This window comes from Pseudopipra pipra, chromosome 13, assembly GCF_036250125.1.
Source record: "Pseudopipra pipra isolate bDixPip1 chromosome 13, bDixPip1.hap1, whole genome shotgun sequence".
NCBI lineage: Eukaryota > Metazoa > Chordata > Aves > Passeriformes > Pipridae > Pseudopipra > Pseudopipra pipra.
In genome coordinates this window covers 9,118,751-9,144,617 of record NC_087561.1, presented here as the reverse complement: position 1 = coordinate 9,144,617, position 25,867 = coordinate 9,118,751, and the positions used below count along the sequence as shown (strand labels likewise).

General features: G+C 46.4%; 1 protein-coding gene across 2 annotated transcripts; it reads right to left on the bottom strand.

Moving 5' to 3' along the window:
* Nucleotides 1–840: 840 nt before the first annotated feature.
* On the bottom strand, nucleotides 841–25,017 carry TMEM255A (transmembrane protein 255A). Of its 2 annotated transcripts, none has more exons than XM_064669912.1 (9): nucleotides 24,889–25,017; nucleotides 20,484–20,626; nucleotides 16,383–16,445; nucleotides 12,545–12,634; nucleotides 11,805–11,867; nucleotides 10,793–10,881; nucleotides 7,777–7,936; nucleotides 6,345–6,488; nucleotides 841–3,543 (listed from the first exon to the last, which is right to left on the bottom strand). In XM_064669912.1, the coding sequence occupies exons 1-9, from the start codon at nucleotides 24,944–24,946 to the stop codon at nucleotides 3,385–3,387; spliced, it is 969 nt and encodes a 322-aa protein (XP_064525982.1). In that variant the 5' UTR covers nucleotides 24,947–25,017; the 3' UTR covers nucleotides 841–3,384. The 2 variants fall into 2 exon arrangements, with proteins under 2 accessions (XP_064525982.1, XP_064525981.1); XM_064669911.1 differs by having other exon boundaries at nucleotides 7,777–7,939; nucleotides 24,889–25,016.
* Between the last annotated feature and the right edge of the window lie 850 nt (nucleotides 25,018–25,867).

Below are 25,867 nucleotides of genomic sequence, written 5' to 3'. Positions count from 1 at the left end.
AAATTCACTGAACAGCTCCAGTGTGCTGTGAGAATGCTGTGACAGCCACAAACTCTCAGAACAGGCAGAGCTGCCATGGAACAGTCTGACCAACTGCTGCTTGTCATTGCAAACAAGCTCAAAATGAAGAAGAACATCCCTAGTGACCAGTAAAACATCCCTAGTGACCAGTAAAACATCCCTAGTGACCAGTGCAATGCATTTTAGCTCACTCATGGTTTGGGCTCCTCTTCTTCCCGGCTGCTGACTGTTATGATTCATAAGGGTTTGACTGTAAATAACAATTACATGGAGGCAATCAGTTACTCTGTGTAGACTTATTATCACTGGTCAGGACTGCAGTTTAATAAGTAACTTGAAATGATGTTTTAGATGCTTTTATCTCCTTGGCTTAGGGCTTCTACCTAGCTCTGCTAACATCAAGGAGCAGCTGACTTCATCAGGACAGAATTAGGCCCATAGTAAGTAAAGGAGACACTGAGGCTCCACTGTCTACATTATTCATCAGTGTGTTAAAGCAAAAAATCAGCAGTAATGCCTTTATGGTGCTGGAGGTCAGGGCACCATGTTATGTGGGTAGAACTGCAGAACTACAAAGTGTAGGTACATCTGGGGCTTTCAAAAACAGAATTTAAAAAAAGGTGTCTTTGTTTAATCCTGGTATAAAAACACATTTCCAGTATAACAAGTAGAGGTGGGGGTTTTTTTGTTCGCTGGGTTTTTCTTTTCTTTTTTTTTTTTTTTTATTCACAGTGCAATTATACTGGAATTTCTCAACTAACATTAAAGATGCTTGTAAGACAGGAAAGTTGTTAAAATGTAAAATGCAATTTATAAATGTTTACAAAAGTCACACAATTTTATTTAACTTTGGTAAAGTAATAAAAGGGTACATATGAGCCACAATCTTGACATTCTCATAAGAAATGATGAATACAGTGCAGAATGTTGCAGTTACATTAAACGCTTAGTTTTGCTCAAGCAGAAGGACACAGGTAATTCAACAGAAAATCCCACCAGTAATTTTTTTAAATGTGAAAATGGCCTTGTCCTTTTATAGTGAATTTAAAGCAGCAATGTAACTTTTGCTTAAGCATTCCTTAGAAAAAATGAGAATTTGGATATTTCCTAAGTTTAATGTTTTTCAACTCAAAATCAGTAATTTCCCAGTTGTTCCTCTGCCAGTAAGTTATGTTCCCCTCAGGAGTTTCAGTCCTGTCCTGTGGTGTCCCCTAGTCCTTCTAGCCCTATTTAGTTCACAGGCACAAATGGTAGAGTGTTTGTCAGAAGTAGGACAGGACTGTTAGTTGTTATCTCAAAGATACAGGAATAAAATGTTTTCTGATACTAAATTGACGTGCCCTTCTAATTCTAGTTTTGTGGGGAATTTTATCAAGAGAAGTGCTGTCTGTTTTGAACTTGCCCATGATCTCTTCATCAAGATTTAATTCAGTAAAATGTAATATAAAAGGGAGGATGGCCTAGTATATAAATTTATTTTCAGTATGCAAATTTATAGGAGCTGCACTTCAACAAACAAAATGTGACCAGGATATGTATATATACACTACTGCTTTAAATCCCATAAGTTGTATTCCTTTCTCCAGCTGTTTAGTTCCCCTTCTCACTGGAGAAAAGTTACACTTGCTTCTGGATAAACAATATTATCCTTTAATATACTAACATACTGATTAGTATTTGACAGTGGAAATGATAAGGTTAACACAGTCTAGCCTAAAGGCTTTGCAAATGCATAGGATTAAAAACAGCATTATAAAGTGTGGGTGTACTTTCAAAAGTGAGATCAGAGACTTCAGTGTTTTGTTTTCCATGTTGACAGCATTTTAATTGATTTTAATTTTTTTTTTAAATAGATTAAAAGGAGATGCCACAATTTAAAATCCAACTGGATTTTCCCCCACCCCACTAGCATATATTCCACTTTTTGATTCTGAAAGCCAGATTTAACCTCTTAAGTGCCTTTGGTCTGCATCAGTTGCTAGTAAAGGTAGGCAACTGAGGATTAGAGTCAACAAACTGATGCCAAGGAAATGAAATCTTTAGGAAATAAGTAGTAAAATGTCAATACGTTATTTGTATCCCTGAAGTAAGCAGCTGAGAATGTTCAGGTTGAGCAGCTCACATCTGAACACTGTCATCTGAAATCACTTCCTGGAGTAGAACCACACTTTACAGGTCAGTGTGTCACATATCAAAGCTGACCTTTTGTTATGCAGGATGCATGCAAAATCTGCTTTAATCTAGATCAGTCAGCATAGTCATCAGCTGAAGATTAAATGAAAGTCACAACAGTAATTGCAAATTCCTCAGTTTCATCCTATATTACAGGGTGTTGAATTTTACTGTGTGAGACTTATGTCTTGGAGAACTAGTAGTGGATATTCCTTATGTGCAGCCCATAATACAGCTACTAAAACAGTGCTTATTCAGGGAGCTGATTCAGTCCATTAAAAAAGTTAAAAGTACAAGCTTAAAAAAAAAATCCCAACCAAACAAAAGGGAAATAAATAAATACATTATGTTTTCACTGCACTGTTTCAGTGACTTGTGGACAGCTTCTGATGCTCTTTATAGGAATACAAGGGTGATTTAGGCAGTTCCACCACCCAAAATGCTTGACTTCAGCTTTACTTACAGAGAATTCAGAGAGACAACTCCATTTCACCTTCCATTTCACTTGAAGAAGCATTCTGAAATAAAAACAGCTTGCCTATTAAAGATTCCCCCCCTCAAAAAAGCAATGTTCCAGTTGTTTTGCTACAATCTACGAGACTATCCTAGGACGTTACCTCTTTTCAATAGGGTTGAAGTTTGAGACACTGTTGCAGTTCCCCCAGGATTTTTCCAGTGTGTAGGCTGTAACCAACAAGTGATGTGAGCCAAGTCCTGTGCCTCCCTGCCCAAAATCCCAGCAATTGGAGCCTGAAGGCCAAACAAAACCAGTGTCGAGTCACACTGTTAGCGAGCACCCTCACCTTAAACAGATTGATAGTCTCTGGCAACTATCGATCCTGGCTGCCCTTACTTCAGCTTGGCACAAGATGGAGTAAGGCAGACCAGAATCTGTCGTCTGTGTTGGATCACTTTATTAAAAATCAAGGACTACATGAACCAAAGAGGCTGACATTTAGGTCACCTGCTACTCACCAACACTTTAAAACATCAGCAGTCTGTCCCCTCCGTCACAGGCCATTGCTGAACTTCTGAAATAAAGTCTCGCAAGAAAGAACAGTTCAATCTAATATTTGTATTTGCAATTCTGTTCTGTATCTATCCTCCTGCTGCCTCCCACAGTAAAATATAAATACAAAATGTTCACAATTATTTTGATGGCAAGTATTTTTGTCTTCTTTCCCACATTCTTTATGGTGTGTAAGGTGGTGGCTTTTCAAAAGGGGGAAAATACGGTGGCGAGTAACGAGGCGGCGCATTGGAGGCCCACATATAGCTGGGAGATGGAGACATGGACTGGGGGTCATCGGAGAGGCCAGAAGGAGTGGAGGCTGGAAACACGCTGGAATGCTGCAGAGAGACAGCAAGAAGGCTGTAATGTAACCACTTCACAATGTCAAGGACCTCGGCAAAGCGATACTTGATTACCAAGCAATTCAAAATTAACAGTGCAAGGTTCTCCTCTGCAAAACGTGTACATACAAATAACAATTCTGTTATTTCCACTTGTGCCTCTGCTGGTTTTGGCTGTGAAAGAGTTAATTTTCTTCATAGCAGCTGGTAGGGGGCTGTGGTTTGGATTTCCCCTGGAAACAGTGTTGATAATTCAGGGATGTTCCCCTTATCACTGAGCAGCATTTACCCAGAGCCAAGGTCTTTTCTGCTCCTCACCCCACCCCACCAGGGAGGAGGCTGGGGGGGCACAAAGAGCTGGGAGGGGACACAGCTGGGACAGCTGATCCCAACTGACCCAAGGGATATCCCAGACCATGTGGCTTTTTGCTTTGCTTGTGCACGTGGCCTTTGCTTTACTGTCCCACAAATTTTCTCACTTTTGATTCTCTCCCTGATCCCCCCCACCCCATCTGTGTGGGGCACAACTGGTTGAGGTCAAACCACAACAACTCTTCTGGCCACTAGTACACGGTGGGTTTGCCCCAGACAGCCGTGGTGCCCCTGTGCTGCTGTTTTCCACCTGGCCCACCTGAACAGGCCACCTGCAGAGCAAACAGTGTTTGGTGGTGCCTGGACACACCAGCAAACACTGGGGCAGAGCCCAGGCACCACACACCCCTCCTCCACCCTTTAGCTGCAGCACAAACTGAAATCCCAAATGTTCCTGGCTTAAGGCCCTGGCAAGTGTGAGGAAGATTTGCACTGCACTGTCAGGGGCATGGGAGTGCCCATGGGAAGATGGCATTAATTCCTCCTTCAACAGGGGGTGAAAGGCAGAGAAGGTCAACGCTCGCCTGCGCTCTCCTGTCAGAGCCAAACGTGGCTCAGGGCCTGCAGAAGTCAAAACTCTGAGGCTTTCTCACCCAATTGCCCCCAACCAAGAACACAATGAGGAGTAAGACAGCACTGCTTCCACCAGGACCTTTTCCTACTGCCCAGTTCCCATCACGGCCCCCTGCAAAGGCCACTGGAGGAGTGTGGAGTGTCATTAGCAATGGCACAAGTAGTGGCTGCTGCAACACCCACCAGTTCTCCCAAAAACCAGAGAGCTGGGTCTGCCACTTTAGATTTGTGTGTGAAAGCTCTTGCAGGGGCACAGGCTTCCTCAGAAATTCTGGAATAGTGCTGTTTTTTTTCCTGTGAAGGATGTGTGGGATGAGTGGGAAGCACTCTTGCACCAGAGGCAATGCATCCTCTGAAAGGAATTTGAGAGGCAATGCTGGGCCTGCTCTGTGCACTGCAGGATGGCAGAGAAGAAGGTGTCAGGGTGGTACAGTCACTGCTTGGAGCAGAGTAGGGTTCAAGGCAAGAGAGTCTCCACAGCCAGAGGCTCAGCTAAGGCTCTCATGCAGGCCCCCAAGTTTCTTGGAAGATACACAAAGCGCAGACTTGGAATTGCATCTGAAAGAGAGACTTGGCTATATTAAATTTAGATTACCTGAATTTATGCCCAGCTTTTGTGCTGACTCCTAAGCCAACACCTGTGCTCACAGCACTGAGACCCAGAGACTTTGATCCGTCCAGCTGAGCTCTAAGTGTTAGCAGAGCCCAGCAGTACTTCCAGATAAAAAGCAGAAAAATCCACCCATGCTGAGCTCTCTGCAGGTACTGGGGCTACTGTACTGACAAATCCTGAGTCTGACAGCACTTAGAACTGCTGAGAAGCTGAGAAGAGGACTTTGCAGACGAGCTTGGTTTGGTATGCACCAATGTTGGCATTTTTGTAAGTGATACGATGCCAGTGACTGTCCCAGGTTTCATTAATCTCAAAAATGCATCACAAATCTGTATACATAAATCCTAGAAATTGTGATATAAGTATTCAAGCATACCTAGGAAGCCCTGACAGCAGTGTTGTCTAGTGCCACTAGCAGTAAAACCAGAAAAGTTTAGATTTAACTCTTATGCATGGCTCTGATGAGGGAGATGGTGGCTATCACAGAGCACACCTCTTAGTTGATTTCTAAGACCTTAACTTCTTGTTAATAAAAAAAAGTCTTCAGCCCTGATGGTGGCAAAGAAAATGTATGATGTGTTATCATCACCACTGTGGTAACATCCACTTGACAAAGGAGCTGAGGAGGAAATGTCCTCATCTGCTTCACCAGTGAGAGCTGAAAGCTTCATGTGAACGCACCACTTCCAACAGCACAGCTCCATAATTCAAAGAGGAAGGGATGCATTACAGCAGAGGTGATGTTTGCAGAGACCACTCTTAGACTAGCTGAACCATGTGGAAAGAAACCGCACAATAGCTTTTCAGGCATCATCTCTCTTCAGGAGCTCAAATAGCTTGTTTCCAAAAGCTCATCTGTTTCTCTCAGACACAGCAGTTGGCCCAATAAAATCTAGCACCTGAACACCTGGCTTTGCCTCTCTCCTCAGAACACTGCAGTGCCAGAGGCAATGCCTATTTTTCATGTGGCCTCTACTAGTGAGAGGTGGGGAAGGCAGGCAGGCAGCAGGTTCTGTTGCCCTCACTTCAAAGACAGCTTTCAGGAAAACACTGCCTTAGTAAGAGAGAGCACTACCAAGGACTTAGTCTTTCCTACCTAGTAGGAAAGATTGGATATGTTCTGCAGGAACAAGAAAATTACACTGTGTGAATGATGAGAAGGCAGGTCTCCAGAGTCCTGCAGGACTGGCTGGATTTAACCTTGCTGCTAAACAAGAAAACATCCTGTAACATTCCCCACCTGAAAGTCATATGCAGAGTAGGGAGGCAGGTGAGGAGTGCTGTGGTAGTAGGTGTTGTAAGATGCCACTTGTGGCCTTGAGTAGTAGGTCACTGAAGGGTGTGCATTTTCAACCGTACAGTTCAGCGTAGGGAGGGAAGGAGTCTGTTAAAACAAAAAGAAGAGAATTTCAGGCTGCTAACCAAGTCATGGAAAGCTGACAGCTGAATGAAAGCAGAAATGATTTAGAGGAGCACTGTGTGTCTTTAGACCTCAATTCTGTTGAATTAGCAACTGGCAATCCAGTTCCCTCTCAGGGCAGCAGCTAAGTCCCAAGGTCATTTCATTCATCACCCACTCATTGCTTCCTCTCAGATTCCACAGAACAAGCTGGTAATAGCCCAGTGCACACCAGTACTCAGACAAAACAGATTTGCATCTTCACAAGTAGGAGAAATGATCCATTAATTCTGATTACTCTGTTATTCAGTGCATTTTGAGATATTTCAAATCCTCTTGTACTGCTGCTCACAGACACTTCTATGCATCTTTTTTTTTGCAGAGGTTTAGAGGCTCTCTGGTGTGGATCAAATCTCAAAGGGCTCCAATGCACAGCTGGGAATGTGTCTCCTATTTTATTTGGGAAGATACTGGTGAGTCTGAAAAGAGTTCAGAGTGCTGCAATATGGCACCCTTAATGCAGGGTCCAAGATTTCTTTGTAAGAAAAATGTATAGCCAGGACAACAAATGCTCTTTTTCTGTGTGTCTCATTTTGTATTTTTCCAAATGAGTCACAAGAGACTGAAAAAACCCCAAGTGTATCTGCTGAATGTTCAGCTCTCCCCACTGATTTGTGCTTTCAGAACAAAACTGTATGGAAGGTAGCCTGGTCAAGTGAGTGTATTTCAAAGCTCATGTTGTCAGAACAGCATTTTCTCCATTATCTGAAGTTTGGTTTTGATCCCCAGTTCACCCTTCCAGATTCCACACCATGAAGAAACTAGATGGAGAGTTTCAGCCTAACACAGCTGCTTTAACAGTCTGTAAAGCTCAGAACCGTACTACTGCTATAAAATCAACAATTCATGAGCAACCACCACACATTTCCTTGTAGAATGAGAATGCTATGAAAAGAAGATCAATTTTTAAGAAAGAGCTTATTTTCATTCATCCTGGTATTGCCAACACCTCTGAGAAGGTTCCTTTTGAAAATACAACCTCCTAATTCTGTTCATCTTTTCTAACTGTGCTCAGGTGGTGACTTGAGATCAGAAAGTGAATCACTTCCACTTTCCCCTCACAGTTATTTCCTGCCCTCCTTTTCATCCTGATTGCAGTGATGCATAGATAATTTGCATGGAAATACTAATAGCTGTTCTCATGATTATTTTTAAAAGGCAATTTGCCTGAGTTTTTTTGCCTTAATATACAGAGAAATTGATACCCTCTTACCATGTCTTTAAAGCCTCCAAGGATTGCTGCTGTAATGATCCCCAGGAATAGCCCCACTATGTTCAGAATTGTTGCTGACCAGAGCAAGTGGTAAAGGTGGATGATGTCCTGGCAGCTGCTGACATCAATGTATTCATAGTAGCCTCCAGAAATCTCCACTCTGCTAGATTAGGAAAGAAAAACAATAATGATAAAAAAACCTGCACCACGCATCGTAAAACCTAAGTACTTCTGCTGGACAGTAAAATGCATTCTGCAATTCAATGACAGCCTGGACCTGACTACCAAGGGAGTGGTAGATCTCACACTTGTGCCATCCAAGATCTCCCTGCACAATGACAGCAGAAGACTGATGTGCTCTGAAACAAACAAGGCCTGCAAACACCCAAATATCCCTGAGTCTGAATCTGCCAGTTATTTCTATCATCTGAAATCTCCAGAGGTCCTGCAGGCTTCCCAAGGACAAAGCAGTCTCTAAAACAGCCTGGCACCCTGGCAGGGAGAGGTCTTTCTGCTTGCATTTTTAAGCTTTTCCACATGCAGAAAAGAGATAGAGAAAACTTGGTGGAATCCAGTGAGGTCATTATTCTGGAAAAGGAAAAGTAGCTCCGGCAACATGTGGGCTGGAGTCTTGCAGTGGGATTGTAGGGATAGGTACAAGTTTGGAAGAATTTGTGATGGAAAACTAGAACTTGATTTCACTTAGGAAGACTGCAAAATGCCTTCTAAAACGGGCTAGATGTTCTTTTTTTCCTTCCTTCTGCATTTCAGAAAGTTGCAGGGAGAAGCTGTGAGCAAGCTATCTCCCAGGTATGCAGAGAGATAACACGGGTTTTGCAGATGTGTACAAGGCCTCCTCTGGACAGAGAGGCTGGGGGAAGAGAGAGAAGATACAAAGAGCCTTGGAGAAGGCAGGGCATTGCCTTTTTCCCCTGGGGGCCCAGGGCGCAGCATCATTAATAAATGGTCCTTGCATCTGAAATAAATCCTTTCTTTAATCCTTCCACTGCCTTGGCATTCTCGGGAAGAATACCTGCATACATTTTACCTTACAGGGATTCTTCAGGAATGACTTCTCTCTGCCTGCTGGGCAGGACACAGGCTGGCCTTCAGCATAACACACCAGATGTAGTGGGCTACAGCAAATTCCCCTTCAGAAAACATATTTATCAGAGACAGACAATATTAAGAGCTTATGAATGACTTGTCTCTCAGCTCACATACAGGGTTAGGCTCAAACTGCACAAGGGCTTTGAGGAAATGGGGAAGAACAGGCTCATACTGAAGGTCAAGAAGCAGGAGATCCAGGCTCAGGTCCCCAACAGACTCTGCAAGGCCTTCAGGACCTGTCCCCTTTCACAAGAGCCATGCTCCTTCCCTCATTACTCAACTTTGACTTCTTTCTTTTTTCCTATTTCATTGTAGCAGGCCACTGCAGGAGACACTGCAACGAGGAGACAGGGCTTTCAAGCAGAATCGAGGCGGAGCATAAGCACAGGTCACAAAAACCTGCACTTGCTGGCACGACCTCCGTGTGACCCCGAGCACACACCGTGACCGCCTCCAGCAATACAACCTGTATGTGCTGCTGGCAAGAGCTCGTTCCTATGGAGATGTGTCAGGGTGCAGAGCTCTCAGCCAGCCTTGGTGCACCAACAAGAACATTCTGCACTGTTCAGAGACATACAGCATGTACTTATCCAAGGGAAGGGGCTCATCCTGCGCTGCCACAGCCGGACATCAGGAAGGATGCAAGACTGCCATCACTTTTTCTGCATTTTCCATCCTTTACATGTGCACTAACCGGTCTTGAACGTCCATGCCTTTCTTAATGAGATCCCAAAAGAACCAGCACCTCCTCAGTGAAGGATATTTTTGTGGTGCTAAGCAAGATTAAGATGGTAACAACCAGTATCTTGTATCAAAGAGGAGAAAATGGGTCAGAGGCCGGACCCTGAACCAGCCTGCCTGGGGACAAAAAACCCCAAAACCCAAAGAAAGGGAAATACAGAAAAGTTTCAAGCTTTTCTATTCCAAACACATCTCTGTGAATTGCTCTCTTCAGCCAGTACAAAGGGATAATGTTCGGTAAATTGCTAAAGGAAGGTGTGAGCTTCGCCCCTCTGCAACGGCTTTCACAGACACAAAGTCCTACAAAGACCAGGGATCACATTTCCCAGGACAGGGAACCACCTACCCTCTCCCAACAGCAGCTTTTGATCTTCCTCCACCACAGTCAATGATTTAAGTGGGGACCAGCCCAGCTAAGTACTGTGAGAAATGCTAAGCCTGGAACAGCCCTAGGGGAGAACGAGCACTAAAAAAATCAATTTATTAATTGCTTGCTGACACACATTAGAGACTCCACATGATATAAGCAGCACATGCTGTAAATGAAGCTGGCTTAGGCACAGTAGCCTGATCTAGCTGGTGTGATCACTCTGCAGTGGCTCTGGATTGGTAACCACCTTCTGACTCTTCATTGCACAGCGCTGATTCACCTTCCAACCCTCTGTGACCATGAACGATATTCAGAAATGGGCAGAGAGGTTTATGATCACCAGCCTGTGAACTCTCCTCCCTGTTGGCAGGGTGGGGAATGAAATGGTCACAAGGAGAGGAAGAACAGTGTCCCAGTTTTTACACCAATAATCATCTAAAACAAAATAAGACCCAGGGAACAAGCAGTGCCAACAGAGAAGGAAGGTGACACTCAATAGGGGGGGAAACTGGGGAGGACACCAAGCACAAAAGCAATGGAAACTCCTGTCCTCTTCATTTTTCCAGCTGGGCTGGCCCAGAGCATGCTCACCCACAGCTGGGATGGCTTTGGTGTGTTCACACACCCCTTTATTTGGTTAGCTTTTGTCTGGGACTCCTGGTGGCTGGTAACCACAGCTTAAGATCCCTTCCCACAACAACTGTCATTAACCGATACTGTTCTGGCCTGCCAGACACCTGCAAGGCAGACACCTGCTTGCCCTTCCCACGGCCAGGAATGGCATTTTTGGCTTACTTCCCACAGTTGTACAGGTCACAGCAGAAGCAGGTATTGGTTTTTATTTTTGGTGTGCAGGGGGCACGGCGTTGTGGGTGACAGATCGCCTGTGTGAACACAGAGAAAAATACATAAAGCATATTGGGACATCCTCAAACGGTTTCTGCTGCTCTTTGGCTTGCTCTACATGTAGATTTTGCACTGATCTCCAGATTAGCCCCAGGCAGATTTTTCTTTCCTTATCTTGCTTCTGCAAAGTCCACAGTTACTGGAATAAAGATGTACTAGACTAGAACAGACCAGCATTTCCTTTCACAGTGGGGAACTCACAGACAAGCCCACGCCTGCATAGGAAGGGGGTTTGCAACTCTTACAGGCAGCCAAGGTGTTGCTGAATGAACACAGCTCACCACACAGCAACTCAGAGCACAGTTGCCAACAGCATGGTACAAACTGAGAGCAAGAATTCCATACTGGTGCATAACTGACCAAAGTGGTCATTGTCTGCCCATGGGTGGTAACACCCAAGCTCACATGGACAGGCTTCGGCCTGAAAAGAGAGTGGACCCCAGCAATGCTGCTGAGTAGTACTTAACTTTGCACCTCAAGCAGGCATTCTAATTTGGAATATAGTGGTTATTCAAAACTACTTGGGAACTTGGGAGCCCTGAGAGGCTTTTCTTTGGAGAATACAATAGCAGGGGTGCAGAGGCTGGTACATGTTGCTCAAACCCACAGAAATTATTGCTGTCTGAACTCTTAACCCACACCCTAATCCCATAATGAATGCACAGCTGAAGATCTAGAGAAACTGGTGTATTTTCCTACCCCCCCATCCCCTCCTCTCCACCTGCTCCTCCAAGCATGGAGGAATTCACCTCCTTGAGTCCTCCCACCCCAGGCCCAGCCTCCCACCCCCTCCTCACTTTTCAGACCTCCAGGACACTGGAGCAGACTCCTGGCAGCAGGTTCCTCCACCTGCACCATGAAGCTGCCCCTTCAGAGCCAGCAGAGCCAAACCTGCTCTCACCTCAGGCGGGGTCGTGCTCTTGGAGTAGTACTGACATCGCCCCGCGTACAGCGGCCTCAGGTCCTGCCGGGGAAAGGCACCAGGATCAGTACTGCAGCTAAACCAAAAAAAACACCTAAAGGGGCTGGGGAAACTTAGAGATTGTTTTGTACCATCCCAGCCATGGCACCCCCCACCCCAGCTCCCTGAGCCCTGGGTGATGTTTGACCCTGGTCCTTGGAGGGATGCACTTGCCATTGCACTAGTGATTGGTCGTGACAGCAGCAGCTCATCCTTTTTTTAAGTCACTAAATGGAAACTGAGAACAACTGTTTCCTGTTTATGCTCTAATGCTTTAATGAGTTTTGTATCAAATTGCTTCATTCTACTACAACATTCAGTGGTTGATTCTGCATTAAGAACTACCTCTGCCTACATTTAAAACAAAATAGATGTTACTGGTCATATTTTATCCCTTGGTGATAGCTGTAATTCACATTACATCTTAAGAGTTGTGAGACTCAGTAAACACATAAAGCACACACACAAAAATTTTAAGATCTCAATTCTTCATGCTAATTTAAAAATATTTTTTAAAAAAGATACATTTTTCTAAATCTTATGATTTGAAACAGCATTCAGCACATGGTGTATATTTGCAGGGTTTGATGTGTCCCGATACAGGACTGCAGACACCACCACTTGCTTTCCTAGAGTAAAAGCATTGCAGGACCTGTTTGTGTTTTCCTGGAAGCACTTACTATGTGTCTGGCAGCAAAGACACCGTCTACTATGGCACAGCAGAACGCAGCAATGACACCAAAGCTGATGAAGACGATCGATGCAACCAGCTGAGAAAGGAAAACAAAGCAAAGTATCATCTGCCTCTCCACAACCAAGTGATTTGTGCCCTCTCCACAAGGATACGTAAACCCCAGTCAATAAGCCCTCAAGCAATCAATGACCCAAATGTTTGCCTGGGCTGCACAGCCTGCTCTCACTGAAGGCAGTGGGATGTGTGTCTGCTCTGGCAGAGCGGCAGGAGCGGCAGCACTGTGCCAGACTGGTTCTCTGGGCACTTGAGATAGTAAGGCAGGTTTTTCCATGACTCCAAAAGGCTAAACTTAGGCTGAGGATACACCTCCTCTTCTGGCTGCTGCTGTCCTTAACTCTTCCCTAACACAATCCAGAAGGATCCCATGTGTATTTTTAAAGTACCTGAGGATTTTTAGGGTTAATCACACTGGTTTTACTTAGATCTTCCTAAGTGAAAACAGGCCTTCCTCCAGCAACATCCATGTGCAGAGCAGGTCAGCTTGAGAAACAAGTGGGGATGCAGGAGGGCTTGCTTGGGACAATGGAAATGGTCCCTTTACAATTGCAGACTTCACTTAGCTTCAAAATGAGAGAAAATAAAATGGTTTTCTAGATGAGGCAAGTATTCAAGGCATAGACATAAAACCTGCAGCAGCAGATGGAGCAGACTGTGAAATGATCCCAGTGACCACATGAACACATCACAGCCACTAGGCTGCCACTGGAATATTAGATGCTGTGCCACAAACTACTTGCAGATGGCAGCAGGTGACAAGTTTTCCAGGATCAGATCCTACACTGGGACCTTGGTTCTGTCAGCTGTAAACACCTGCATTTCCTCCCCACTCAGCCCCAGCATCTCCACATGTGGATCCCAACTCACATTATCCATCACAGTCACCCTGTTTCACAACCAAACCAGTGAAATTACACAAGGGGAGAAGGTGCAGCTTCTCACAGTCTCGTGGAAGAATGGGGCTTATGGCTTAGGTTATTTTGTAGCAAGTTTGGTTTTCCTCTGTACTGTCCTTTTTTTTCATACATACATGAAAGAGGATATTTTCCCTAAATAGCATGAGCCTTGGAGATGGGAAGTGAGCCAAACATTAAATATATACAATTAGGGTATTTGTCGGTCATGCCTGCTTGCAGATAGGAGCTGCTAATATGGTTGTTTAAAATAAATACAAGGTTAATGATGATACTTTCATAACAGCCCTACCAAGAGATAAGGATCTAATGCCAGAAATGGGTTTGCTCACTTTATTTACAGTTTCCTCTCTCTCAGCTGGAGAAAGAAAAGCCTGAAAACCAAACACTGAGAATTTATGATAAAGAAAAATCAAACAGCAAATAGAAATATACAAATTAATTTTTAAAATCTCAGTTTTCAACTTGCCACCAAGATTTTTGATTTGGGCTTAATACTGTTTGTTACTGTAGCAAGCAGAAGCCCCTCTCAAGAGCTGAGTGATATTCTTGATTGGTCTTCACTCATCTAACTCTTGATGAAGTCAGCCACACCAAGCAGCGCTCAGACAAGAAAAGACAAACTGGGTTTGGACAGTGCAGGAACCAGGCAGCAGGAGTGTCCTGGGCTGAGGATCCCTTTAGGTGAGGGTACAGCCACTCGTGGGCTGTGAAGCTGTTGGTTCTCACTTTTCCCTGGCCTGGATGACTGTCATGAAGGCACATAAACCCCTGACTCCTCGGCTGAAAACTGCTGAGCAGGCAGCTGGGCTGGGCCAGAGCTGCCTGCAGGGCGGGCAGCTGGGCCTCCCTGGGGGGACGAGAGCTCTCCCTTCCTCTGGCAAGTGGGAAGTGCAGATGTATGGCATGGCAGTCAATATGCTTGGGTGGGAAAAAACAGAGAGGTCTATTCCTGACGGCAGGCAGGAGAGAAGTGAGGAGTGAGTGCTGCTTCAGCTTAGCTCTCCCCGTAAGCCACACTGGCTCACTCGACTCCTCACTCTCCCCAGTCACCTGACGGACAGAAACACGCACGAGAACACGGCTGCAGAAGTTGCTTTTAGCTTTTTCTGCCACCAGCTGCGTAACAAGCCAGACCCAGACAGCCTTTTAGCAAACTAGGACACTGGGGAAGTTCACAGGAGATAAAAAAAATAAATCCTGCGCTGCCAGTGGCATTATGGAAACATGTAATGGACAAAGCTGCCCCTGGGCAAGGAGGAGGTGTGACTAAAGCACAGGGGCAATAAGTGACAGCTACTGCATGTCCTCTCTGCGGTCAGAGCAGAGACACGCTCGCTGCCGGCCGAGGCAGCGGTGACGCAATCCCTGCAAAGCTGGGTCATGTGTGCTTTTTAGGACACAAAATGATAGAGATGAAAAGAACAAACACAGGCTACCCAGGGCTCTTCAGAATAACCAAATAGTCAAGTCAGAGCCATGCTGGCACTCGTGGGCACTCCTGTGAAGGGTCCAGGACTGGCACAACATGGTCATTGCTCAACCAGACACTGACATGCTGCTAATACACGATGAGCAAGAGGCTGAAACCCCGCTAGGACAGAAAGAACAGGACATGTTGCTCTTACAGAGCCAGGGTGAAAACAACAAAAAATATCCACTGGGAAACTCACCTCCCCTGCACCCTGTCTGACTGTGGGAAAGGCAGATGTCCTCTCCTGCAGGGTCTGCCTCACCCTCTCCCTCTGGCTCTGCAGGGAGCCTGCTATTTGCAAAGCAAAGGCTAAGGCAGCACAGCCGAGCTTCTGGATTTGGACAGGCAGGAATTTCTCCCATTTCCCCCTGCAGTTTGGCCACCACGCCTTAGCCTTGGTCAGCAGCACACCCTGCTAATCTGATCCCTGGGCCCCATCCCAGAGGCAGCTCCATCCCTGCAGAAGCAGCAGCAGCCCAGTGGGACAGGCTGCAGGGACAGCACCACCTCCCTCAGCCCTCTGCTGCCTCACACCAGAAGGCTGGAGAGATCTTACTGCCAGAGCATGGGCTGCACACCTGGTCTAGCCAGCACCTCCTGTGTTTCTGAGGTCCCCAACTGCTGCTCTACAGTATGCAAAGTTTCTTGGTTTTCCTTCTCACTGGAAGAGGTGTTTGGAAACAGGAACCAGCAACAAGTGTGTTAATCAGCAGTGCTGGAGAGATTGGCTGCTTTTCAGTTATACCACTCTTCGTGCTTTTTGTCATGATGATATCTCAAGTGACTTACGCTGTAGACATTTGTAGAGCAGACAGCTCTGAGCACTCCTGTCTTCAGGAGGGACTTTCTGCTGGGCTCTCTAGGGGATTTCACCTCCAGACTGGCTGTTACACCAGCTGCTTGATCTTCTCCTCTAACCATTGCTTAGAATAGAAAGTGGCCAAAAGCAATTCTTCTAGAGTTCTGGACTTCAAAGTATTTATTTTAGAAGATTTAAAATAACTATATTATTTTTATCTTATTTACCATATTATGTATCACATACTGAGACAGCTCAAAAGAAAAAGCCCTGGGCATGAGCCTGTGAAGCACTGACTATCCTGAAAACTCCAAATGCTCAATTTCATGCTCTTTAAAAAAATCCCACCAAGTTCAGTGAGACTGTGTATAGTCACTTTGTGCTTCCTTGAGCATTTCTTTTTTTTAATTTAAAAATAGCAGAGTTAACAGCCTTGTTCTCCTGGGCTGCCAGAAACCATCTCTAGTTCTCAAGAGGTATGCAGTACTACCCTGGAAGAGTTAGGAAAACCAATAATACTATTTACATACAATACTTGAGTTACTGTCATTTTTTAGAGAAGTTTCTATAAAGAACTTACCATTTGCCTTTTGTTTTCTATCAAGTTTGATCCGATTATTCCAAGAAACGACCCAAAACCAAGCTGAAAAACAATGTATTGTTAGCATTTAGATCAGGATGATACCCAACTTATTTTGTATACAGACAGAACACATTTAAATCCAGAAGCAGCAAGAGAACATACTGTGGATGTGTGAGCACTCTTCCTTAGCAAGAAACCAGTGGAGTCTCACTAGCAGGAACTATCAGATGTATCCCACATATGGCACTAAAAGCGTGTGTAGAAACCAAAAGGATGAGTTCTGAATTGCATCCCCGCCCCAGTGATGCTGAGTAATGGCTGGTGGATGAGGATATGCATTGCTGTCTTGCAACAACCCTACCAACACTCAGGACTCTCCAGATGCAAACTTTGCAGGACCATGGCGCTAACATCTGCAGGACCAGGCTTCTGTAGCCTCACTGAGCCTGTGAGCAATCACCTCAGTTTTTAACTCAGAGACTTTCTTGATGCGAAGTATGAAATAAGGGAGATTTATACTTGAGAAGATTTAGCAGCTTTCTGCCTTCTCCTACTCCTCCCTCATTTCCAGGGGTGAGGATGTATTCACCAGGGTCTTCTATCAGAAGAGCTCACGCCAACCCAGCCAACAGAACAAGCTACTGCAGCAAAAGCATCTTTTTTTGCTGCCATAACTGACAACACTTATTTCAGCTCAGTGAAGTCACCCAGGAGTGTGATTTTCCACCTCCTTTCTCCACAGCCTTAAGCTATTTAGCTACACTAAGGAGAAGTTTCCAGGACAGAGCACACCTCAGCCAGGCCAGAAACAGGGACTTCAAGGAGGAACCACAGACTATGAGGGGAGATGCAGAAGTACTTCTGTGTCACGCCAAGAAAGGTCTCTGGTTGGTCTAGAGCACATCCATCTCCACTTCCATGGGTCGGCAAAATGAGAAATGCCAGAAAAGTCCTACAGTTGGACCTGTCATATTAAGCAGGTGCAAATCCAGACAACAGACCAAGGGACAGTGAAGATCTGGGTGAGAACACCCAATAAACTGGCCAACTCCCCAGAAAGCAGAACAAAGCATGAGACAAACTGCAGTGATTCAAGAATGAGCCAACCAACTTGGAATTGATATTTTAAGAGCCAGGAATAGAAAACAAAGAGTTAATAAGCCAAATACTTTCAGGCAGAGGCATATACAGAGATTAAAAGACACAAATGTGATGAAAAGTTGGGCTTAAATCTTCTTCTGCCCTGCTTAAGCCCAGTAACCTTTGGTGCAGTGCCGTGGGCAGCAAGAGCAGCTGGCTCAAACAGCAGGGCTTAAAGCAGAGCAGCTGATCAGGCAACACACAGCTAAGGCAAATGCTCAAGAAAAATGTTTTATGCCCTTTGAGCTTTATCCATAAGAGAAATATCCACGTGGTCTTTCAGAGCAGCTTCAAATCAAAAGGGGAAATACCTCAGATAATCTAAGGTAATTCAAAAAGAAGAAATTACAGCAAGTCTGTACATCCAACAGGTGAAGACCAAATAAATCAGTGGATTCTCCTTAACAGGAATTCTCATTGCATTAATGGAAAAACTACTCATTCTTCTATGGATGGGACAAAGAGATCTTAGGAATCTGCATCAACTGCATCATTAATTTGCTGATGGATGTGATGCCTTGGGATGCCTGTTTGAAAGAAGGACAGGACACAAAATGAATGCACTTTTCCAGCCTGAAGCCAACATCCTTGGCAAGGAACCACTACAGAAGAGGTTTGCCAGTGAAAGCATAAGAAAGGTCAGTCATTTACACAGATTCTGGAACCTGTTGTAACTTGGAGACAACACACGTATCTCACAGTCTCACTGCCCTGTGCACCTGATCATTACTCTTGTCTGCTGAGCACCACTGTTATATTCCAGGCTTCTCTATCCCAGCTCAGTCATCCAGGCACAGGTGAGGACATTTCCCACAGAGACACAGCCAGGGTGCTCACTGATGTAGTCATGAAAGTTGGGTGGTCATGGAGGAGGGTGAGGGCAGCCTGTCTACAGGACATGTCACTGCACCCTCTAATTCAGCTTCTCCAGTTGTACCAATGAAGAACTGAGTTGTTTTGGGAAAAAACTAACCTCAAACCCTCAAAAAACCCAACCAAACAAAATCCCACTCGTGTGGATGGTCTCCAGTGCCCGGTTCTGCCCTTCCTTGGAAGAAGAGGCCTGGGAAGACAATCCCCTGCATTAGACATCACTTCTTTGCGTGTCCCCTCCTCCACAAGAGGTGTTTGCCCAAGGAACACAAGCTGAAGGAGCACAGAACGGTGCATGAGGTGTGGCAGTGATGAGACTTCTGGCTCTGTGTTTTCCTTACCTTACCTACCAACACAGGGCACTCAGGGTATGACTAACAGTGCACAGAATCCCTGAGGGAAATGCACGCAGGCCTAACAGCAGTGTGAGGTTCTGGATGACAAGAGCTGCAAGGAGCTACTTCTTCAGGGCTGTGGAAGTCACCTGCTTGGGGACAGCTCACCGAGTACTCATGCACCGCGGCAAGCCCTTTTTCCCAGTAAAGGGAGAAAGCCCAGCTTGTTATGAAACATCAGCTATTTTAAGCACCTGCTGAAGCATCCAGCAGCACACTGGGATGTTTTCCTGTGCAGGCAGACAGGTGAGGTCATCACACATTACCATACAGTGGATTAATGAACTGAGAGGCAGAATTTGGTGATAAACAGAAATTGCCAGGGTGCTTCTGAATAAAGTAACTCAACGCCCTTCCCAAGTCCAGGAATTCATTAATTCCTTGAGTAGACTAAGCCCTAAAAAAGCGTTAGTGATGCTGACGTTCCCAGTCCATAAATAGCACGGGAGATGTCAAGGGGACGTGAGCAACAGACTCAACCCATCTGCATCAGTCTGCAGGACCTGCTCTGAAGCACGAGGTTCAGCTCAGGCTGACAGGGTGTAGGCTAAGTGTGGAATGTTTGAAACCCTTCTCAATACCTTCCTTCTATGCTTCTCTTTAAAAAAGATCAGGCCTAAGTGCAGGAGTTACTGTGAGAAATCAGAAAACCTAAACAGAAGAGGCCCAACACAATCTGTAACAATGTTCCACACTAAGGGCTGTAAAGGGGTTTTCTTCAGCCATAGAGGAACTCAGTCACAGAGAAGTATAAAGCTCCCTGAGATCTGCAATGCATGGCAAATAAATCAAACAGCAATAAGTCAAGAACAAGCCTCTACCTAGTTATCTAGACTGTTTCAAGCCTCCAAATCAGAAGTGCAGCACTCCACAGCTGTTAGACCAGAAACCTCTAGCTGGGGCTACTAGATACACTCAATATGCTAAGACACCCATTTTGACTGCAGTTCAGTGCTTCTTTTTGAGCATATCTCAGACATGTACAGGAACAGACCAGGACTTGCTTTCCAGCTCGGGTCAGACCCTTGCTCATGCTGTGAGAGGCATGATGTACTTGTCCCTTATGCTTCTGCAGGAAGATATACATCTAATAGCAAGAAGGCTGGACACCAGTAGTCTTCTCTAAATTAAGACATTTGAAGCTACAAGATTGTCCTTTCCCACTTTCAGCTGTTGATAACAAAACAGAAGAAATAGATGTGCTCGCGGCTTTGATGTACACGCTCCCCTGGCAAACTGCCACAGCTCCTCGTCCAGGGACTCCAAGCCATTAAACACTTTGGCAAGTGAACTTTATCACCACAAGTCACGTGAACAGTATTCCAAGACCTGGTCTCTCAGCTGCTCTTGGCACCTGTGGTCCTTCTTTGCCTTACTTCTGCCTGGGCTGAATGCGATCTGTGCAAACAAAGAAGTTCTGTGGTTCCTTCTACTGACATAAAACCTGCCATACCATTAGCTCAAAAGCATTAGTTATTACCTAAGCTCAGAGGAAGCTGCCATTTGGATGTGATTTTTGCATGGGAATGAGCAGCAGGTGCAAAATAATAATAAAACAAATAAATCAAATGGCAATGAAGTAACTGAGCAAAATATTCAGGACAAGAACACCCTTTATAACATTTGCAGCATTACAAGGGACTTTGTAGGCAATAAGTTTTCTAGACCTACCTAGGAGTTCTATACTTACAATAACCCCTGGGTAATAACCTCCAACAGTCACATTTTGGGTTCTTGTTGTAGCAGCTAGGCCCACCGTTAGAATTAATACTGACACAATGAGGAGAGTCACAGTTACGTAGAGGGAATTTCTTTTTCTTCTATTGAACGACCCTAAAAACACACACACACACAACAGAATTTGCTGATTTCATCTGGGGACAGTCACGACACCACAAATTTCTCCTCCCACCGCCAACCACATCATGGTGAATTTCCTTTCTTCCAACTTGAGAATATTTTTGGGTTTGGCTGTCACTTTTCACCTTCACTAACATGCTTTATCAAGCGTTACTAGGGCATCTGAATCCACATTTACTTATCATTGCTCTGACGTAGATGAAGAGAGCCTTAAGAACTGTAACTCTGCAAAGCTCATTTAGATACATCAGAGTCTCCCAGCCCCTCTGGCCTGGGGCAATTGAGCTAATGAGAAATATTCCCATTAGGCACTTACATATTTTCTGATCTGTCTGCTTACATCAAGTTAAATAACCACACTGTATGCTGCTTGTTTTGAGGGGGGCAATCTTGGCTGTAATCATAAGGCATCCATGATTTTCCATGCAAATGAGACACCACCAGTAACAGCCACTCTCCTGTAGTATCATCCCCTACTTTCAGCAAGGACCAGCTATTTTTACATGCTTGAATAATGAATTTGTGGATTAGTAAAACTCATCTACAGCTGCCTGATGATGAGGTTTTTTTCTTTTACATATTTATAGATCTCCCCAAATGAACATAAATATAAAAGAGTGATTCCACCAGCCAAGAGGAAAGCTGGCTGCGACGTTACACTCAGCAACATCCTTAGGTGTGTTTGCTCAGCGTGTGCTCTGCCATCTTCATATCACTCTGTGGAACAATCCTTTTGATTATATTTCATATATTATGTAGACATACATATGTCCTACCAGCACCTGCAAGAGTGGCTGGTAGGACAAGGGACTATAACAGCCCCCTGCCACACTCCCTGTGGGCTGCTGGGGCCATCCTGAATCCCATTCCCACAGCCTGGGGCTCTTCAGCGTGCCCGGGGAGCAGGTAAAGGTAATTCCCACCCCAGAGGCTCCCAAGCCATGTGCATGTTCCCAGCACTTCTCAGGGTATTTCAGAGAAGGGCAGGGAACATGTCCCAAGGGCAAGAAGCTGCTTTCACCATTGCTGAGTGTATTCCCTAAAGGAAACCATCTTGGGAATCCCCATCTGAGGTGTTCAAGGGCTCCCTGACAGCCTCTACATGGCTAGATAAAACACCTGCAGAAAGGCCAAGACTTGGCCAAGCCAAACACAACCTCCTTGTCCAAATTCTCCAGAAAGAGGAGCACACCAGGCCTTGCTGGGCAGTTTCTGTCTCAGAGGTGTACACCCCAGGTGCCCACAAGCCCTTCCGTAGGGTTGTGCATATCTGCAGAGCAGACAGAGAGATCTTTTCACCCCAGCATGGCAGCCATCTGGACACACACTGGTACAAATTATCTCCTTTCCTCCACAGGGACAGCTCTCCTCAGGGAAAAGGGCAGCAGCTCCCCACTGCTCCTCCACACCCGCTCCAGCCTGATCCACCACCGTGCTGCTGGCAGGAGTGCTCCCTCTCCATGCTCTGGACTGGCACAGCTACCATGGGCATGGGGCTGGATCATTTCACCCACATCAATCAGATGAGCTTGAAATCACAGACAAGTCCTAAACTTGAGGCTTAAAAGCCCAACACAAGGAGATCACAGAATCACAGAAAGGGTAACGCTGGAAAGGACCACTGGAGGTCATCTAGTCCAGCCTCCCTGCTCAAGCAGGCTCCCCTAGATGAAAGGTAAGAGAGGTTTGTAAAGAAAAGCACCATCCTTTCTGACTGACCAGTGTCTCTGGAAGGAAAGCTCTCCACCTGCAAACCTTCTGCTTGTGTCCCACAGCACAGCTCTGACTGCACCAGTGGAATGTCACTGGTTCTAAGAGCAAGGAGCCTGGCAACTAGTCAGTCCTTAGCTGAAATGAACAGCTACACAGTTACTAATTTCAAACAAAAAAAAATTAAATAACTACTAAAGAACCTTAAGATGCAGGCTGGTTCTTTTCTCAGTGATCCTTAGTTTTTCATGCCATGCTTTTACAGCCTGGAGATAAAGGTACCCAACTGTTTGCTGCTTGTTGTATTTGGGGTTATTCTTTTTATTCTCCTAAATCTGCCAAATAAGTTAATAATATAAAATCTAGTCTTCTAAAGCATTCAAAATTCATCAAGATATTAAGCCTTTCTGTATGTACTGCCTCCCAAATACTATCACTTGTGCCACACTGCAGTTCCAATGTAACCATTTAAATGCAAGTGTCCCCTAAATTTCTTAAAATTCCATAGCACTGGGACCAAAATTTAGCTGAACAAAACTTCAAAACCTGGAGAAAAACTGCCACTTCTTACATAGATTAGTTCTGAAAGGAGAGAAAGAACGAACCCGTCTTGCTTCCACATGATTACCAAACTTCTGTTTACTGCTACAGTTTGGCTGGCAAATGAGCAGAGGGTAAACAAACCCAGCCATATGTTCCTTGCACAGCTCAAACCGTGCACGGTTGGGCTGTGTGGGTGTGCAGATGTTTGTGTGCCCTGCAAAACCACCCTGCAGAGCACGGCCGAGTGGGCGCCGTGGGCACACGAGCACAAACCGGTGCTCCTGCGCTGCCCTCACAGTCACCACGAAAACACCTGCAAAGTGCGCCATTTGCCTCAAAACCAGAGTGTTTTTCAACAGCATTTCTGCAGAAAAACACCCTAAAAGAAGCAGTCTGAAACACTGTTTATGGATTCTGAACTTGTTTTTGCACCACCATGTTTTGTTTTCCACTCTTCGTTTCCACTCATTGTTTCCCTGGTCAGGAGTGGCAAACATCAAAATGCAACGGAGAAGAGAAACAAAATGTTTCCCACTGGAAAATTTCTGAAAGCTTTTCAATATTCCTTATAAGATTAAATTTAAAAAAAGCGCTTTTATTCCAAGTTCTGACAAAACCAACGATAGTCCTTTACCTTGATACTGAAGAGAGATGTGAAACTGAAGAGATAATGTGATTACCTCCACTTTAGCTCTGCACTGGGACGCTAATTACATTTTTTCTTTCTCTGAAAACACATTTTGCTACATGTGTAGAGAGAAAGTGGTTTTGTACTTCTATAAGGATGCCTGCAGCTGCTTCAGCATACATGGACTCATACTCAGTATCTCTGTTGAAAGCTGCTGAAGGGCTGCCCTGGCAAAATCATCTCCCTCAACATTAATTTTTGCTGAAAGAATTCCCCATCACATCATTCTCCTCTTTGTTCCTGAGCTTGGTACAGCTCTGTAGACAGAAGCAGAGCTACAAGAGCTTTGCTATCTCTGCTTTTAAGAGATAGCAATAGCCTTTTCTCTGTGATTTATCCCAATTAGATACTTCAAAACTCACAGTGCTTAACCACAGTGAGAGTATACAAGGTGGTCGGAAACACTGCTTAACTCTGGGAGGGAGATGTAAAGAAATTACTGCTATCCATAGTCTGGCTATTGCTTTTGCTAAAATGGCACTCCAAATGTGGACTGGTCTTAGAAATATCATTTTTATGTTAAGCATCAGAAACACCCTTTTATTATCCTTGCCATATATAAACCCACTCTAAAGACAAGGTTGTAGCAGGTTTTTGCAGATTACTTTAAAAGTTTGCAATAATGTATATCTTTGTACTGCCCTTGATTTACTTCTGTTTTTTCCTGATTATTAGAAGAAAATAGACAAGATGGCACAGAAACAGCACCGACTTCTCCATCTTGTTCTTTGGGGGGGGGGTGGAAAATCAGAAGGTGAAGAATAAGCGCAAAGTAGCCCAAGGAAGAAGCCAGCCTCAACTTTTACCCCGAGAGAACGAGGGTGGGGGCAGATGGCACCGAGCCTCCCTCTCCCCAGCCCCTCTCCTTTTGTTCCATTTTTTCTGCTAAACCCGCGCCAGCGCGGGAGCGGTGACCCCACCGCCCCCCGACTGCGGGCCCGGCAGCGCATGGGCGGGGGGCTGCGGGGGCTGCGGGGCTGCTGCCCCGCTCGGGCGGAGCGAGGGGGGGGATCGCAGTCCGCGCTCAGGGACGAGCGGTGCCCGGCCCCAGCAGCGGCCGCTCCGAAGGATGATGCTGCTGCTGCCGCCGCTGCGGGGCCGGGCAATGACCCGCCCGCGGGGGTCCCGCCGCAGCGGCCGCGGGGGCTGAGGGGACACACGGACAGTGCCCTGCGGCCGGACCCGCGCCCAGCGGGGGAGCGGCCCCGGCCCCGCAGCCCCGCCGGGTCCCCGCGCACCCACGGCCCCGCACGGCCCCTGGCCCCGCCCGGGGTGCCCCCGGCCCGGCACTCACCCACGGAGTCGGGCAGGGCCACGCCGCCCGGGCGCTGCTGAGTCAGGGACTGCCGCATGGTGCCGGTGCCGCCGCTCCCGCCGCAGCCGCGGGGCCACGGCGGCGGCCACAGCCCCGGCACCGGCTGCGCCGCGCCTGCGCAGTGGGGCGGGAACGAGCGGCGGGGCCGGCTCGGAACCGGGCAGCGCCGAGCAGGAACGAACCGAACCGAACTGCACCGAACAGAACCGAACAGAACCGAACTGCGCCGAACAGAACCGAACAGAACCGAACCGGACTGCACCGCCCGCTGCACCCCCAGGTGCACGGGGAGCGCTCGGGCACGGGCACGTCCTTCCCAAGTGACTGCCCAGAGCCGTCCCGCTGGAAACAGCGGAGCGACAGTACCCCAGGAGGGGCTGGGGAGGGAGGGACAGAGCTGCTGCCCCATCTGCAGGAGGGACAGAGCTCCTGCCCCATCTCCCGAGGGGACAGAGGTGCTGCCCCTTCTCCGGGAGGTCCCGCCGCACTCACCGGCAGCCCGGCCAGAGGGGCTCCCCGCCTCGCTGGTGTTGGCTCTCCCCATCTTTCTCCAGCCCCTTTACCTTCAGCAGCTCCCACCCCTCTCAAGCCCTGTTGCTCTGGGACATTCTGTCCTTCACCAAACACCTCCCTGGCACCTCTCTGTTACCCCGTCCTCCCCATGTCCCTCCTCCCTGCGGTGTGGGTGACAGTCCCTGGCAGCCACACGGCCACGGCCACCGGCCCAGTGTTTTGTTTCCCGGTGCTCTGAGACCTCCGCTCCGGTGGCGATGCCTGTTGCTGCCCTTGCCCTGTCCCATGGAGGCAGCAATCCCCTGCAATCTCCCTGCGTCTTTGGCCAAGGAGCTAGGACAGGCCCTTAACCTCTGTTTTCCATATCCTATCTATAAAATGGGGATAAAAGCATCTTCCCAGCAGGCTTCATAATTGCTTGTAAATCACTTTAATGCCCTGGGCT